Genomic DNA, 19,300 nt, shown 5'->3' on the forward strand with positions numbered 1-19,300 from the left:
CATTCTCACTACTCAAAGATACATAGAACAGTATGGCTATGCTCAGTTACACAGTAATCATAAAAACTGTATTTTGCCGTGCACAGTAGCTCATGCCTGTAATCCCAGCACTTTGGGAGGCCGAGGTGGGTGGATCACGAGGTCAGGAGATCGAGACCATCCTGGCTAACACGGTAAAACCCCGTCTCTACTAAAAATACAAAAAATTAGCTTGGCGTGGTGGCGGGCGCTTGTAGTCCCAGCTACTCAGGAGGCTGAGGCAGGAGAATGGTGTGAACCCGGGAGGTGGAGCTTGCAGTGAGCCGAGATCGCGCCACTGCACTCCAGCCTGGGCGACAGAGCGAGACTCTGTCTCAAAAAAAGAAAAAGAGAAAAAAAAAAAAAAAAGCTATATTTTTTGTCTTAAGGTAAACAAATACATCTGGGTGAAACTGAATAAAATAGGATTGTGGGAGAATAAGTAAGCATCCTACTCCCTTCCTCCCACCCAGTTGTTACTGGCCTGCTTCTGTCTCTATTTCTGCTTCTTTTGATTTTGTTTGAGCTTGGGGGTGAGTGGGTGGAGGGAGTCCTCCAAAAACACATCTGTACTCTAGAGGAGAAATTGATAGCATAGCTTTATGGAACTTATCTCAGGGTTATGCAATCCATAGGTCCCCTGATTTCAGCTCTCATCAGTGCAGGAATCCTTTTTCTATCATTCTTTGACAGTTCCTCATGCAACCTCTATATGAGTATCTCCAGAGACTAATAACTTACCACCCCCTAAACTGCCTGTGTCTTTACTTTGCACTACTAATTATTTGAAAGCCCATTCTCTCTTGATCCACAGCCACATCTTTTTTTCTGGAGTAATACTACAAAAAGGATTCTGCCTCTTTTTCACAATAACTTTTCAAGTATTTGAAGAGACTGTTAGTCATTTTTATGGATTTTCTCTTAGCTAAATGCACTGTTTTTTTAAAGAGTTTTTTATGTGGCATGATCCATCCAACTCATTCCCATTCTGGAGTACTCTAGTTTTAAATGTGTGCCTGAAATGACACATAATAGCCCTGTGTGACTGAATACAAATTTCTTAACAACTGTTCCTTCCTGTGACTTGAAACAGTAATTACTGTGTTGTGGTTAGGAATATAAGCTTTGGTGTCAGACAGATGAGGGTGTGAATTCTGACTTTGTTCCTGACAACTCTATAATTAATACCTCTGAGTGTAAATTCCATAGTATTACCATATAGGATTATTGTAAAATTTAGGTGAAGTAATGTACATTTAAACATGAACCATTGGCCGGGCACGGTGGCTCATGCCTGTAATCCCAGCACTTTGGGAGGGGAATCATGAGGTCAGGAGATCAAACTATCCTGGCTAACATGGTGAAACTCCATCTCTACTAAAAATACAAAAAATTAGCCAGGTGTGGTGGCAGGCACCTGTAGTCCCAGCTACTCAGGAGGTTGAGGCAGAAGAATGGCGTGAACCCAGGAGGCGGAACTTGCAGTGAGCCGAGATCGTGCCACTGCACTCCAGCCTGGGCAACAGAGCAAGGCTCCGTCTCAGATAAACAAACAAACAAACAAACAAACATGGAGCATTGTTCCTGGCTCACGGTAAAGGTTCAAAGTAGAAGCACTTGTTACACTGATAACTATATGCCTATTGGCACAGCTTAAAATTGCCATTTTTTTTTGCAGCTGCTTCACATTACTGTTAATATTATAATCATTATGCTAGTATATTTGTTGTTTATCAGCTTGTGCTACTACTCAGGCTTTTATGCCTTCTCCAATTAGCCATCCCCACATCTTGAAAGCCAGCTCTGTCCTTTTAAGGCTGAACTTATTCAGTGTATTTTCCAGAAGGTTTTTCTCCAATTCTTGGATCCAGAAGTATTTTGTTCTTACTTACGGCATTTGTTACAGTGGCATTTGTTCAATTTCCTACAAGATAGACATTGAAAATAGGAACAGTTCACTTGAAAAACAGTTCACTTGAGAAATTTAGAAAGAGATGAGGGATAATGTGAGATTAATGTCTTAATAAAGCTCAAGAAAAAGGAAAAGCATATATAGTTGGACTCCCCATTTTGTATCAGTGTATTTATTTCAAGTGACTGAGACGAGTAAAGAATGAAGCCTTGAAGTCAGCTTACCTATGATTTTTAACTATGATATTTTGTATTTTAAAAATAGATACTTGGTGCAGGCATTATTGGCAGACAGAAGTAAAAGGCTAGGGTGAACAGGCTATGGGCGTCTGGTAAAATAATTTTTTCCCAAAAATACTATGGCAGTTTCATTCCCAAAAGATGGATGCAGGTAAATCTGACTCTGGTCAGTACAATCAAGGCAAATTGGTGTTTTTCTAAACTGTGAATTGGGAGAGGATTCCACTTATAATTTGAATAACAGGTCTCATCTCTATACGTATGTTGGTATATTTAAAGAAAAACTTAGGCCCTGTATTAGACCTACTTCAGACCTTACAATCCGTATAGTAACCCATAAATAAAGAAAACCTTTGTATGTTGTGATTTTTTTTCCCTATTCAAGAATAATACCTAGAATATTATACAATTACTAATTTGGGGAATGATATCAATAATCATGTTGTTTTTGGCTTTGGTTGTGGTTTTTTATAACTTTTTAAATTTTGAGATAATTATATATTCACAGGAAGTTGCAAAGATAATACAGCATGTTTTGCTTTTTAACACCTAGAAGACAACCATCTTCTGTCCCTCTGTTTCACTTATTTACCATGTCTATTTCACAGGAATGTTGCAGGAAACAATTGCAAAATGCTTTTGCAATCCCAAAATAAAATGCATCAAAAAATTTTAAAAGGCATTTGCAAAAAAAAAAAAGATATTTCTATAATATTGTAATGCTGTATTTAAGTATAAGGCTCTACCTCTTTCTATAATAGAAATAGACAAAATCTCAGACAATCAGTATAATGTGGAACACGAGCTCTAGAGTCACATTGACCTGGAATGGTGTCCTGACATCAGTAAACAGCTGGTGATCACTTAAAGAGACTCAGTTTTCTTCTTTAATTGGGGATAATAATTCTGCCTCTTGGGTTTGCTTTAAGAATCATGACATGATGTATATAAAACACAGCACAGAGCATAACAGATGATATACATAAAACACTTAAAGCATAGTGAGAATTCAGTGTTAGCTATTACCAATACTATTTTTTCATGTAGATGATTAGTGTATTTCTCAGATTGATAATAAAAGAAGGTTATAACTTGTAAGGATTTCACATTTTTAAATTAATGTAATAACTATAGAAAAGTATAGCCAAACTTGGCAAGTACATTTAGTAAAATATAACTCATATTCCTTTAACGTAGTAACCTTAGCAGCAACACAAAAAGAAAAGAATCGGTGGCTTTTGGATTGATGGGATATTTAACAATTACTTTGATGTTTTTATCTAATAGATCGTCTCAGGAGCATTAACTCCAGTATATTTTTAGTGATAACTTTATCACAGATGAAGTTGTGAAAGAAAATTTGATATTTATTTTGTAATTTTGTAATGTATTTTCAGAATGTTAAGAATTAACATATATTTAATGTGGAAGCATAATGTTTTGTAAAACATATATCTAACAAGGGCCCACAAAAAATTATTGTACATGAAGATACTCAATAAATATTTGTTAAATTGAGAATAAATGACTAATTTATAAACTGTTAAATGTTTTATAATTTCTGTTTTTAATATTATTAAAATGAACCTGTATTATAAGATCTTAATATTTTGTGAGTACTTATTTTTGGTAGGTTTTTTTGAAGTGAAATAAACATAAATTAGCCATTTTAAAGGGAACAATTCACTGGCATTTGGAACATTCACAATATTGTACAAGCACCATCTCTATCTAGTTCCAAAACATTACTCCAAAGAAAACACCATAACCGTTAATCAGATGCTTTCCATTTCTCCCTCCCCCATTCCCTGGCAACCACCAATATATTAGTATATACTGTTTCATTTTTACCTATTCTGGATATTTCATATTAATCCAATTATATGTGACTTCTTAACATATTTTTTATGTTCATCTATATTGTATTACTAATATATATGAGTACTTCATTCCTTTTTATAGTTGAATAATATTCTATTGTTCTGTATATACTACCACAATTTATTTGTTCATTCATCTGTTGATGGACATTTGGATTGTTTCTACCTTTTGGCTATAGTGAGTTAGTGCTTTAAACATTTATAAGTATTTGAGTAACTGTTTTCAGTTCTCTGGGCCGGTATATACCTTGGAGTAGAATTGCTGAGGCATTTGGTAATTCTGTTTAACTTTTTTGAGAAACTGCCAAACTGTTTTTCATCTTGACTTCACCATGTTACATCCCCTCCAGCAATGTATGAGGGTTACAATTTGTCTACTTCCTCACTAACATTTGTTATTTTTCTATTCTTTTTTTTTTTTTTTTTTTAAGTTTTTGGTTTATCTGTTTTTAATTATAGCCATCCTAGTGTGTATGAAGTGGTACTTTGTTGTGGTTTTGATTTGCATGTCCCAGTGACTAATGATGTTGAACATCTGTTCATGTTTGTCATTTGTATATCTTCTTTGATTATTGATTAGAGTCTGTTCTTTTCTAAAGTCTGCATACAGTGCTATAAATTTCCCTCTCAGTCCTGCCTTAACTATGTCCCACAAATTTTGATTTGCTTATTTTCATTTTCATTCATGTGAATGTATTTTTAAAATTTCCCTTGACACTTCTATTTATTTGTCTTCTGTTTTTTTTTCACTTCTGTTTTCTTTTTCAGCATTCCTGTGGGTTACTTATATTTTTTTAGAATTGCATTTTGATTTGAGTTTAATGTCTTTATATAGTTTTTTTATGCTTGTTTTGTGTATTTCATTATATAAATGTCACTTGTCAGTTCACTGCTATCATTTTACCAATTCAAGTGAAGTATAGAAACCTTACCTCCACTTGTCTTTTTCTTCTCCCTCACTTACAGTGTAATTGTCTTAAATATTTGCTCTGCCTTCATTTAGAGCCACATCACAGAGTACCATAATAATTTTTCCTTTATCTGTCAAACTTGCTTTTGAAAACTCAAGAGGAAAGGGAAAGTTTATTGTATTTACACATATTTTTACTCTCCATTTTTTGTTTGTTCTTTTTGATGTTTTAAGATTTCTTCTTTTATCTTTTCCTTTTTGTTTATAGAGTTTTTTTAAGCCAATCTTTTAGGGTAGGTCTACTGGCAATAAATGCTAATTTTCTTTCATATGAGTTACTTTCCCTTTCATTCCTGAAAATTATTTTCTCTAGGTATATGATTATTTTATTTCAGCCCTTAAAAAACATTGTGCCACTTCCTATTGCCTCCATGGTTTGTGATAAGAAATCTGCTGTTAATCCAGTTTTTTCTTGTAGGCTTCATATAGGTGCATTCAAGATTTTTTTTTTTTTTTGTCTTTTGTTTTCGGAAGTTTGATTATGATAGGTCTTGACATGGATATCTTTGGGTTTACCTTATTTGGAGTTTGTTCAGCTTCTTGATCTAAATGTTTATGTCTCTTGCTAAGTGTGTAAAGTTGTCAGCCATAATTTCTTTGAGCACTTTTCAACCCTGCTTTCTTTCTCCTATCCTTTTAAGACTGTGACACCAATGTTAGATCTTTTGTTCTAGACCACAGTTTCTTGAGCTTTGTTTGTTTTTGTTTTTCCTTTTCTTGGTCTGTTTTCCCACCGCTATTAGGTTCAATAATTTCTTTTGTTTTTTCTTTCAGTTCACTAAAGTTTTCTTCATGTCTTCCATTCAGCTATTGAACCCATTCACTGAGCTTTTTATTTTAGTTCCTGTATTTCCATTTGGTTCTTTCTTTTTTTTGAGACAAAGTCTCGCTCTGTGTCCAGGCTCAAGTGCAATGCCGTGACCTCCGCTCACTGCAACCTCTGCTTCCCAGGTTCAAGTGATTCTCCTGCCTCAGCCTCCTGAGCAGCTGGGACTACAGGCATGCACCACCACGCCTGGCTAATTTTTGTATTTTTAGTAGAGACAGGATTTCACTATGTTGGCCAGGCTGGTCTTGAACTCCTGACCTCATGATCCACTGGCCTCGGCCTCCCAAAGTGCTGGGATTACAGGCGTGAGCCACTGCTCCTGGTCTGGTTCTTTTTTATATCTTCATTTTCTCTGCTGAGATTGTATTTGCTGGAGCTTTCTATTTTTTTTTTTTGTTTGGTTCAAGCATGTTCACAATTGCTCATTAAAGAATTTTTATCATGGCTGCTTTAAGTCTTTGATAAATTTTAACATTCCTATCATTTTGGTGTTGGTCATTTCTTGATTGTATTCATTGAGTTTGAGATACTGCTGGTTCTTGGTATGATGAATAGTATTTGATTGAAACCTGAGCATTTTTGTATTATAAGACTCTGGGTCTAATTTAAATCTTCTGTTTCCTTGCTTGGACTCCACTGATACTGCAGAGGTGCCTTGTTACCTGCTGCCTGAGATGAAAGTCCTGACCCTGTACTTGGCCTTCTCTGACATCACTCCATCAGGGATATTGGGCATCATGAGGGTGGAAGTCTAGACTCCCTCCTTGTCCTGTAGAGTTGGTGGTGGGGCCGGTTTATCCTATGAAATTGGCTACTGTAGAGTGATTATTATCTAAGCTTTCTATCTTCCTTTCCTGGTCCTTTGGCTACAGAGAATAGGTTTTTATAGGGATTCTTTTGTCTGTGCCTGTTTCCAAGTTGCCAGCTTCTATAGCTCCAAGTCTGGAATATGTGAGGCATAAGTAAAACTTAGGGCAACTCAGCACTGTATTGTCCTCCGGTCCCAGGGGTTCTAGTAGTCTGCTGTCTTCTCTTAGAGTCTTATATTTGTTTTATGTATTGTGTGCCAGGTTTTTAGGTGTACTTAGAAGGGGCAATAGTGAAACATAAGTCTACTCCATCTTCCCTTAAAGTGGAAGTCACTGTTAGCTCTTTTTTATAGGATGATTCATAACTTGTCAGTTTGAGTGGTACCATATGCATCCCTTGTTGACTGTCTGGAAACCACACAAGAAAGCATTTGTCGATGTTCAGAATCTCTGTCTCTGCCTTGCATATAGAAATTTATTTTGTTAGTCCCCCATAGTGATTGTGCTCAGAGAGACTGATTCAAGCTAATAATACTCTTTTTGAGACAGGGGCTTGCTCTGTCATCCAGGCTGGAGCGCAGTGGCATGAACATGGCTCACTGCAGCCTCAAACTACTGGGCTCAGGCAATCTACCCACTTCAGCTTCCCGAGTAGCTGGGACTACAGGCATGCACCACCACACTCAGCTAATTTTTAAAACTTTTTAGTAGAGACAAGGTGTTGCCGTGTTGCTCAGGCTGGTCTTGAACTCCTCAGCTCAAGTAATCTTCCTGCCTTGGCTTCCCAAAGTGCTGGGATTACAGACATGAGCTACCGCACCTGGCCAGGCTAACAATACTCTTAAGAAAATAATGTATACAGTCAGACAGTTTACTTAATTTGCAATGATTACAAAATATTACTTCCATGAGGATCAGATGGTGTTTGGCTGGGCAGTCAACTCACAGTAAGTGATGGTGAAGCAAGAATTAGTTAAATAGCCTCACAACAGCTTTCTTTTGTTTCATCTGTATTACTCCCGATTCCTCATTGTGTATTCATTTTATGGGGAATAAGTTACCTGTCAGAGCAGTATGGAGAAACTAGAATTGCCATGGAGTTGAGTGTCCATCCTCAGTTGGAAATAATAGTGCCATTGATGCCTGGCTTGCCTGCAATTTCCATGACTCTTAGATTGCACCCCGTGTAATCTGTAGGCTATACATTTTGTGGTGAGCCTGAGATAGCTGCATAGCAGATTCTCTATACATTTGGGTCTTGAACAATGTGGGAGCTAGGGCACCACTCCCCACCCCTGTGTCATCAAATCTGCATGTAACTTTTGTCTTCCCAACAACTTTTTAAAAAATTTTTATCTTAAGAATTTTTTGTTAGTATTATACTTTAAGTCCTGGGATACATGTGCGGAACATGCAGGTTTGTTACATAGGTATGCACGTGCCATGGTGGTTTGCTGCACCCATCAACCCATCATCTACATTAGGTATTTCTCTTAATGCTATCCCTCCCCTAACCCCCATCCCCCAACAGGCCCCGGTGTGTGATGTTCCCCTCCCTCTGTCCATGTGTTCAACTCCCACTTATGAGTGAGAACATGCGGTATTTGGTTTTCTGTTCTTATGTTAGTTTGCTGAGAATGATGGTTTCCAGCTTTATCCATGTCCCTGCAAAGGACATGGACTCATCCTTTTTTGTGGCTGCATAGTATTCCATGGTGTATATGTGCCACATTTTCTTTATCCAGTCTATCATTGATGGGGATTTGGGTTGGTTCCACATCTTTGCTATTGTAAACAGTGCCACGATAAACATACGTGTTCATGTATCTTTATAGTAGAATGATTTATAATCCTTTGGGTATATACCCAGTAATGGGATTGCTGGGTCAAATGTATTTCTGGTTCTAGATCCTTGAGGAATCGCCACACTGTCTTCCACAATGGTTGAAGTAATTTACACTCCCACCAACAGTGTAAAAGTGCTCCTATTTCTCCACATCCTCTCTAGCATGTATTGTTTCCTGACTTTTTAATGATTGCCATTCTAAATGGCATAAGATGGTATGTCATTGTGGTTTTGATTTGCATTTCTCTAATGACCAGTGATGATGAGCTTTTTTTCATATGTTTGTTGGCTACATAAATGTCTTCTTTTGAGAAGTGTCTGTTCATATCCTTCACCCACTTTTTGATGGGGTTGTTTTTTTTCCTGTAAATTTGTTTAAGTTCTTTGTAGATTGTGGATATTAGTCCTTTGTCAGATGGGTAGATTGCAAAACTTTTCTCCCATTCTGTAGGTTGCCTTTTCACGTTGATGATAGTTTCTTTTGCTGTGCAGAAGCTCTTTAGTTTAATTAGATCCCATTTGTCAATTTTGGCTTCTGTTGCCATTGCTTTTGGTGTTTTAGTCATGAAGTCTTTGCCCATGCCTATGTCCTGAATGGTGTTGCCTAGGTTTTCTTCTAGGGTTTTTATGGTTTTACGTCTTACGTTTAAGTCTTTAATCCATCTTGAGTTAATTTTTGTATAAAGTGTAAGGAAGGGGTCCAGTTTCAGTTCTCTGCATATAGCTAGCCAGTTTTCCCAACACCACTTATTAAATAGGGAATCCTTTCCCCATTACTTGTTTTTGTCAGGTTTGTCAAAGATCAGATGGTTGTAGATGTGTGGTATTATTTCTGAGGCCTCTGTTCTGTTCCATTGGTCTGTATATCTGTTTTGATACCAGTACCATGCTGTTTTGGTACTGTAGCCTTGTAGTATAGTTCGAAATCAGTAGCATGATGCCTCCAGCTTTGTTCTTTTTGCTTAGGATTGTCTTGTCTATGCAGGCTCTTTTTTTGTTCCATGTGAAATTTAAGGTAGTTTTTTCCGATTCTGTGAAGAAAGTCAGTGGTAGCTTGATGGGGATAGCATTGAATCTATAAATTACTTTGGGCAGTATAGCCATTTTCATGATATTGATTCTTGCTATCCATGAGCATGGAATGTTTTTCCATTTATTTGTGTCCTCTCTTATTTCCTTGAGCAAGGTTTATAGTTCTCCTTGAAGAGGTCCTTCACATCCCTTGTAAGTTGTATTCCTAGGTATTTTATTCTCTTTGTAGCAGTTGTGAATGGGAGTTTACTCATGATTTGGCTCTCTATTATTGGTGCATAGGAATGCTTGTGATTTTTGTACATTGATTTTGTATCCTGAGAGTTTGCTGAAGTTGCTTATCAGCTTAAGGAGATTTTGGGCTGTGACGGTGGGATTTTCTAAATATACAATCATGTCATCTGCAAAGAGAGACAAATTGACTTCCTGTTTTCCTATTTGAATACCCTTTATTTATTTCTCTTGCCTGATTGTCCTGGCCAGAACTTCCAATACTGTGTTGAATAGGAGTGGTGAGAGAGGGCATCCTTGTCTTGTGCCGGTTTTCAAAGGACTTCCCAACACCTTTAAACTTAACTATCAATGGCTTACTGTTGGTCAGAAGCCTTACTGATAACATAAACAGTTGATGTTTATGTTATTGGTATATTGGCATATTACATGCTGTATTCTTGTAATGCTATATACTATTTTCTTTTTCTTTTTCTTTTTTTTTTTTTTGGAGACGGGGTTTCGCTCTATAACCCAGGCTGGAGTGCAGTGGCATGATCTCCGCTCACTGCAAGCTCTGCCTCCTGGGTTCACGCCATTCTCCTGCCTCAGTCTCCTGAGTAGCTGGGACGACAGGTGTCTGCCACCATGCCTGGCTAATTTTTTTTTTTTTTTGTATTTTTAATAGAGACAGGGTTTTACCATATTCGCCAGGATGGTCTCAATATCCTGACCTCGTGATCTGCCCACCTCAGCCTCCCAAAGTGCTGGGATTAAGGCGTGAGCCACCGCGCCCAGCGCTATATACTGTATTCTTACAATAAAGTAAACTAGAGAAAAGAAAATGTTATTTAACATACAGGAAATATAAAATATGTATTTTTTTAATTAAAAAAATTTTTTAAGAGATGGGGGTCTAGCTGTGTTGCCCAGGCTTATCTCAAACTCCTGGGCTCAAGTAATCCTTCTACCTCAATTTCTGAGTAGCAGTAGCTGGGACTACTGGTGCATTCCACCATGCCAGGCTCTGAGAAAATATGTTTTCTATTTGTTAAGTGGAAATAGATTATCATAAACATCTTCATCTTTGTCATCTTCACATTGAGCAGGCTGAGGAGGAAGAGGTGGTCCTAGTCTTGCTGTCTCATGGGTGCCAGAGGCAGAAGAGATAAAGGAGGTAGGAGGCAGGAGAAGCAGGCACACTCAGTGTAAATTTTATTGAAAAAAAAAAATCCACATATTGGACCTGTGCAGTTCTAAATCCATGTTGTTCAAGGGTGAACTGCAATTTATTACTCAAACATGAAGAAAACATTCCGTCAAAATGTATCCTAAGTATTTTGATTATGCTGCCTACATTCTAAGTGCACTACAAATGTGACGTAACTAATAAACTTTCTTCAACGATTTAAGAAAGCCTCAGAAGAGGCTGTACTAACCAGATGCATAGCATCTTTGCTAAAAAAAAAAAAATTATAACTGTCTAATACTGACTTAGTAAATAAAGAAAATGACCATATTGAAAACACCCTTACTGATTTTAAGTACTGTCACAGGAGAAGAAAGATAGTAATTTATCATCAATAATAGTTACTGCTATTCAACTGAGATATGGTTTAATATTACTAACAAAATTGTTCTTAATTTTCCATACAATTTTTACCTTTTTATGTAGTGTTAGGCCTAACATTCTATTAATAATTGTTCTATATATTTAAGCAAAATAAAAACATTTGAGAAATAGAAAATGCATATAAATACTATTCGAATGAGGAAAGTAGTGATTCCAATATTTCTACCTTTTCATAATTTAAGACATTTCTAAAATTGTGTGAAATATAGTTTATATAATTTAATAGACATAATGAACCAAGAATAATAATTACTTTTTGAAAACATGTTTGTTTCATGACCCTGCCAGAGGTGTAGCAAAGTTGATGAGGTAATTATAAAACAGTTTTGCAGTTTGTCTCATGTTTTTTTACAGATAAAATGAATACCTGCTTATGAAATAACACAAAACAATCTTTTTTTCCAAGTATTTGATTTGAAGAAAAAACTAGTATGAGTAAATTCAGCATTGTTGATTGTAAGTGAATCTTTTTTTTTCTTTAGCGCAAACTCCTACTTGTGTGAGTAGGTGAATCTTTTAAAGGTAATTTCACATATATCTGTGTTGCTGGAAGAAACCTCTCACATTTCTGTCAGCACTTGAATGCCAACAGTCCTGTTGTATTTCCCTTAGTAGAAAAGGGGAGGGTGTTTGGACATAACATTACCATAATAGTTTTGAACTGTTTGAACTTCTAAACAGCTGCGGCAGTTGTTTAGAACATACGGTTCCTTTAAAATTGTTGAATATAATAATGTTCAGGCCAGGTACAGTGGATCACACGTATAATCCCAACACTTTGGGAGGCTGAGGAGGGATGATCACTTGAGACTGGGAGTTCAAGACCAGCCTGGGCAACATGGTGAAACCCCATCTCTACAAGAAATACAAAAATTAGCCAAATGTGATCATGTGCACCTGCAGTCCCAGCTACTTGGGAGGCTGATGTGGGAGAATAACCTAAGCCTGGGGAGGTCGAGGCTGCAGTGAGCCGTGGTCACACCACTGCACTCCAGCCTGGGCAACAGAGTGAGACCCTGTCTCTAATAATAATAACAACAATAATGTTCATAGATTCTCAGTAAAAATTAGTTGAATTTAATCTAAGACAACTTCCAAATCTTGTATGGATGCTTATAGTATGTTACTTTGATTTGTAGGTTTATTTATAAAGCACTGTTGATTTGAAAAATACTATGGTATGTGCTTCCTTAAAGTTTTCTTATTCTTAGTTTCTTTTATGGATTATCTTTTTCTATTTGCCTTTTAAATATTGGTATTATCTAAGATTCTATCCTAGGGTCTCTGTCTGTGCTACATACTATATATTGTCTAGGCAGCTGTCTGTCTGCTATTTGAACCTTTATTCTCAACTGTACACCTGTATGCCCAATGATCTTATATCTCCTGGATGACCCAGGCTGTCCAACAATGTATTCAATATTAAGCTCATTATCTTTTTCTCTCCCCATTTTCAGTTCACACCTCCCCCCAGAATAAAAGAGTATGTATATTTGCATATAAATACATAACACATATATATATCTATCTCTCATATATGTACTTCTTTTTTGGAAAGCCCACTGCTAGTAAGCAGCAGGCCTGGAATTTTTAATTCAGGTTTTTTGAATGCAAATCCTCAGCTCAGAGTGTACTCTATGTAACATGGTGTCCATGTCTTTTCAACCAAAATCAAAGATGCATGCTCTGACAATATTTGAAGTCTGCACTTGTTGCTGTAATTATACCACATTGCTTTTCATCTTACTTTATTAAGTTGTCAGCATCATAGGGGACACTAATAACCACACATGCAATGTAAAACTGCAATTATGATAAATATAATGAGACATGTAGTATAAGATAGGTGCATGTATATTTTTTAAAAGATGGCCAGGCGTGGTGGCTCATGCCTGTAATCCCAGCACTTTGGGAGGCTGAGGTGGGGGGATCACGAGATCAGGAGTTCGAGACCAGCCTGGCCAAGAAGGTGAAACTGTGTCTCTACTAAAAATACAAAAATTAGCTGGGTGTGGTGGCGGGTACCTGTAATTCCAGCTACTCAGTAGGCTGAGGCAGAGAATTGCTTGAACCCAGGAGGCAGAGGTTGCAGTGAGCCGAGGTCACACCACAGCACTCCAGCCTGGGTGACAAAGCGAGACTCCATCTCCGAAGAAAAAAAAGCTGGAGGGAAACAGATGATTTGTTCTAGTCAGAGCTATCAGATGCTTCCCTGGGTAGCGACTGAGTTGAAATGTAAAGGTTGGGTGGGGAAATGGAAGACTGTTCAAGATAGGTAAGATAGCTTGCACAAAGACTTGGGGGTTAAGAGAGTACATGCTGTATGTGTAACTACTCCTGTGCAGAGTATTTGCAGTCTTGCTAGAGATTTCATGCTCCTCATTTCCTTCTTTCCTCTCCTTTTCTTGCATCCTTATTCATATATATGTATATGAAAATATATATATATTTGAATATATATTAGAATATATAGATATTTGAATATACAGAGATATATATATATTTGAAACTGAAGTTTGCATTAAATAGAGAATACTAGGAAGCAAAATGTAATTGCTTTGGAAACCACATAGTAGATAGGTGATTTTAGAGGAACCATGAAATTTAAGGGAAAAGCATAGCCATGTGATAAACATAGTTTCTAATGCAACACCGAAAAGAAAAAGGATTTGTGGTAGTATTGTTTCTACTCTTGTTAAGTCATATAAGCATTTATAATCACTGCACCGCTACATTTTTATAAACCAGAGAATAACTAAGTTGAGTAATAAATTTCAAAACCTTTTCTTAACTTATAAGTAATTCTAAGTTCATTTTTTTACTGTGAAGTTTAGTATTCCATGCAATCTTTGTGTGAGAATTAATTTAGGCTGTAGGAATTCTATTAGAATATAAAGTGACTTTTGAACTACACTAAAGTATTCTGTGGTCTGTGCTATTCTACACTTGTTGACTCTTTATTCCTTTGTTCTTGATATGCATATGTATTATCCTTCATAAGGAATTCTGCAGCTTTGGTCCTCAAAACATTTCTTCAACAGCTCTTACCCAGTTCTTGAATAGGAAGATTATGTTCCAGGCTGTACAGCTGTTTTAGAATCAACTAGATCCTCTTAGAAACCCAAGCAATTTACCCATGTTTTCCACATGCCTTGGTTCTTTGCTTTTGTTTTTTGTTTTCTTTTTTGTATCTTTTCTAATCATGGTTCAAAGTTCAGTGCTCATAACTTCCTTATAGTGTCCTTAAAAACTTAGTTTGTATCTGTTTTTCTTTGCAGAAAGGGCTATTGCAAGACATGAAGTCCGAGAAATTGAGCAGCGACATACAATGGATGGCCCTCGGCAAGATGCCACTTTAGATGAGGAAGAGGATATGGTGATCATTTATAACAGAGTTCCCAAAACTGCAAGCACTTCATTTACCAATATCGCCTATGACCTGTGTGCAAAGAATAAATACCATGTTCTTCATATCAACACTACCAAAAATAATCCAGTGATGTCATTGCAAGATCAGGTAATTACCACTTAAGGAATGCCCAAATGTTTTCTAAAACTTCCTCACTCAAATTTTCTAGCTCAAGGGGATAAAGTATTTTAAAGGGATGTGAGTTCTGATCTCAATGGATCATAAGCCTTTTAGGGGAGAGGGCCAGCTAACTTTTGTATAATTTTACTCGACAGTATTTGACACATTTCCTTGCATATAGTATGTACTCAAATATTTGTGAAGTAAATGATTAATGAATAGCTTGAATTTTTGAGGAGAAAATTGATGTTCCTCAGCGTAGTATCCTTTTAAAAATATAATTTTGGCATGATACCCTGCAATAAAAATTATTGTCTCAACTTATGACAGAGAAATATTTGATGGATACTTGTACTCAATTTTGTCACCAGTCCCTCTTTACTGGATATAGATAGAGATACAGAGAGAGTTTATATATATAGCTTATAAATGTATATATAGTTTATGTATATTTATGTATACATAAAAGCTATAAAATCCTCAAGAACAGGGATTGTGGCTTCTTCAACATCTTACCTTTTAAATTCTCAAGAAGTTTTAGATAAACAAATGAATAGATAATTTTGTGAAATGGCTTTAAGAAAAGTAGAGGAAATTATCTTATGAAATAAAATTTGCTCATCTCTTTAATAGTAGTAGCATACATTTCTCCCACACTTGGAGTTTTGATTGCAATTATAAAGTTCTCTCTATAAATATGGAAGGGCATGGGAATTCCACCCCATGAGAAGGAAAGATAATTTTGAAAATACTACTTAGGATCAAATGCCAAATTGGAGTAAGCTTATTAGAAAGGTGTTCGTGATGGTCCTGTAGTTATAACGATATTTATGTGTTTGAACTTGTTACAGAATTGACTGTTATCTCACTATTTAGCATAACTATAATCCTTACACTTAAACAAGAGAATTACATTGACACATGAGACTAAGGTTGGCTTTCTTGCTAGAGAGCTGTTTATAAAGGCTAGTGGTATATGGTATGTCATCTGCCCATGTAATTTTTGGCTCTTTGCAGGATCCTGGAGTACTGTTTTTCATAGAATCAAAATTCCACATCTGTCGGCCAAACCAAATAACTCTTCTATAAATGGGAAGAAACATGAGCTGTTTTTAGCTATGTGTGTCATAAAAACTATTCATTATGTAATATTGTGTATCTCAAGGGCAAGTATCCTAAATATTCTGTTTTTATACAGTGTGTAGTGGGTTTTAAATCTTTTGGCATTATCGCTTTTCAAAATATGCTTTGGTTTAAAAGGAATATATATTCATGCTTAGATAATAATTTCAGATTTATTCAGTAGTACGTTTTAGAAAAATAATGTTAATTTGTTTGTTCAGCATTACAAAGTTTCCTGGTAACTACAAGATGTCTGGCAATGACATCAACCATTATTTTCATGAAATGTAAATCTGGAGGAGCTCACCACATATGACATTTATAGGCATCATGTAGTATATTTTCCCAGTTGCATTTGGATGAGATAAAACTTCTGTTTTTCTTTTAGTAACTTGTTAGTTATATATAGGATAAAAAGCAGGAGAGAAACATAAATGCTATCTTAAAAGCAATTGGATTACAGAATGACCAACACTTAAAAAATGTTTGTATGGGGCAGAGTAAAAGAATAGTCTTAATCATTAGCTGACATACTTCAAAATACCAGCTGGTAGTTCAAAACCTGATCTTAATTAAGGATGGCTTACTTAACAAATGTTCTTTATATACCCTATCTCCAGTTTTGTGATCTCTTGTTCTATGTAGACACAGTTCTTCAAACAAGTCATATTTACTGCTTCCCTTTCTTTCATGTGACATGTTTTCGTGTTTACTTCACTTTTAATCTAGTAAGCTTCATCTAAATGTAAACTCTCAAAATTGCACTGTATGTTTTGAAATAATTTTTAAATTATTTCATGTTATATCAGAACCCCATCTGATATAACATTTTTATTTTAATATCATGTTTTGTTGTCTGTGTGTACTGTTCTCAGCTACCTTTTTTTTTTTAAATTTTTTATTTTTATTTTTGGAGGCAGAGTTTTGCTCTTGTTGCCCAGGCTGGAGTGCAGTGGTGCGATCTCAGCTCACTGCAAACTCCGCCTCCCACGTTCAAGCTATTCTCCTTCCTCAGCCTCCTGAGTAGCTGTGATTACAGGCATGCGCCAGCACACCCAGCTAATTTTTGCATTTTTAGTAGAGACTGAGTCTCACCATGTTAGTCAGGCTGGTCACAAACTCCTGACCTCAGATGATCCGCCCACCTCGGCCTCCCAAAGTGCTGGGATTACAGACGCCTGGCCTGTCAGCTGCTTAAATAAGAATTAAATGAACTATTTTGCTTTTCTTTCTTCTCTAAGAAATAGTTTCTAATCTAGTACAACTTAAAAGATGAGATATTTCTTAAATCTGTTATCTCAAGCTTCCATGTAAAGCTCAGTTTACTCATAAAAATATTTTGAGATATGTTACCTGATCATCCTCTTTATTCCCTCACCTTACAATCTTAGTTCAGTCTGCTTGATATCTACCTTTAGCCTCAGCTTTCCTACACATTTTTTGTACATATTGTATTAGGTATTGTTCTAAACTGTTTATCTGCTTACTTACTTCTCTCAAAAATTTTAGAGGCAAAGCCCAAATATTTTTAGTCTGGTATAAAACCACTCAATGTATAATAGTTATATGTATTCTGCTATCCTTAGAAATAGTTGTCAACTCTGCTTTTGAGTTTTTCATTTATTTATTGTGTATGTAATATACACAAAGGTTGTACTACATTTTTTGGGTAAATACCAAAGAAATAGAAAGCATGGCCACATCCTTGAAGGTACTTATTTAAAATTTACTTGAGAACATAAAACATAAACACAGGGGCTATGAAAACAGTTAAAATAAAACATCACTTTGTGGTGATCTCACTGAAATATTTAACCAAAATGTTCCCTACCAAAATGGTTGATTTGGACCTAATCCTGAAAAACAAATTAATGTTGTAGGATATTCTACAGAACAACTGAATTCTAAAGTGTCAATATCATAACAACCAAAAAAGTTGGAGGGAGGCTTCTGTAGACTAGAGAGACATAGAAACCAAATGTAATGTATGGTCTGATCAGATCCTTGATCAAAAATGATAACATCTTTGTTCATAGACAATAGTACATGCTGAGGTAATTAGGGGTTAAAATGAATGGCAACTATTTGCTTTCAAATAGGTCAGAAAAAATTGAGTATGTATGGGCATACATAGAGAAAAAAGATAAACAAAAGTGACAAAATGTTAATAATTAGTGAATCTGGGTGAAGAGCACAGGGATGTTCACTGTACTATTTTTTCATCTTTTCTGTAGTTTAGAAATTTTTTGAATAAAAAGTTGAAAAGTTAAAAGAAGGATATTAAAAGATAAACATTTGAGAATATAAGGTATGAGAAACTAAGCAATTAGAATAAGGCGTGGACTCAGTCATTAAAGATATTTTTGAGATGGGCTTTACTTAGTTAATAGATAGGAATTGGCAACAGATGGGTAATCAATCAACTCTTCTAGTTGAAAACTGGAGTTTGCTTTGCTGTCATGTAAATATCTTTACATTAGAGAACATCATGTCTTTAAAGTAGCCATACCAAATACGTGATTAGCAACATCTTTTATGATTTTTCAAAAAAATTCTTTTTTGCTTTCATATGTTTAGGTCTACGATTATATTTAACTCCTTTTGTTAAAACATTGGAAATATCTAGAATTTGTATTCTCTGAAGAACAACGTAAATTTTTTTCTTTTAATTCACTCTCAAGCCACCTTTAGGTTATCTGCATTAGAGCCCACGGTTCACCAGGAGTTGCAGATACTTTTCAGAGCAGCACTTTATATGAATTTTCTCCACCTATAATATGTATGCTAATCACTGGTTAAAATGCAGATTCAGATTCAGAAGGATCAAAATGGAGCCCAGTTTTCAATTTCTAAACAACTCCCACTTGATGCCAAAATTAATGCTGCTGGTCTTTAAACTGCGGTTTGAGTAACAAAGATCCGGATGATGATTCTCAGTAGGGATATGGGAAGATGAATATTTTAGTCTTCCCAGGATGGTAGGGTACTTATCTTTAACTTATTATTCCTACCTCCCCTACAAAATCCACATTTCTTACTTAGACCCAGAGGCCCTTTTTAATCTAGCCCTTGTGTGCACCAACTTCTTACCCACTAGCCACACTGGCCTTGTGTTTCATTGAATGCGCCAAGCCTTTCCCATTTTAAGGACTCTGCACTTATCCTTTCCTCTTAGAATGCACTTCTCCTGACTTCTTCAAGAGTTGGCTTCATGTTATCCATTTAAGGTTTAAGGCATGGTTTTAGAAAAACCATGCCTTTCCATCCTACA

The 19,300-nt window shown here is 36.0% G+C and overlaps 3 protein-coding genes across 5 annotated transcripts in view; 2 read left to right on the top strand and 1 right to left on the bottom strand.

Moving 5' to 3' along the window:
* The window catches only part of LMO4 (LIM domain only 4), a 523,833-nt gene that overhangs the window by 228,842 nt on the left and 275,691 nt on the right, over window positions 1–19,300 (top strand). The gene's annotated exons all lie outside the window — the stretch shown is intronic.
* SELENOF (selenoprotein F) overlaps window positions 1–19,300 on the bottom strand; it is a 270,936-nt gene that overhangs the window by 192,827 nt on the left and 58,809 nt on the right. The gene's annotated exons all lie outside the window — the stretch shown is intronic.
* The window catches only part of HS2ST1 (heparan sulfate 2-O-sulfotransferase 1), a 198,323-nt gene that overhangs the window by 142,063 nt on the left and 36,960 nt on the right, over window positions 1–19,300 (top strand). For all 3 annotated transcript variants that reach the window (XM_050774461.1, XM_050774541.1, XM_050774620.1), the window contains one exon: window positions 14,657–14,895. In XM_050774461.1, the coding sequence (XP_050630418.1) occupies window positions 14,657–14,895 (239 nt within the window). The remainder of the gene's footprint in view (window positions 1–14,656; window positions 14,896–19,300) is intronic.

Source organism: Macaca thibetana, chromosome 1 (genome assembly GCF_024542745.1).
Source record: "Macaca thibetana thibetana isolate TM-01 chromosome 1, ASM2454274v1, whole genome shotgun sequence".
NCBI classification, from domain to species: Eukaryota; Metazoa; Chordata; class Mammalia; order Primates; family Cercopithecidae; genus Macaca; species Macaca thibetana.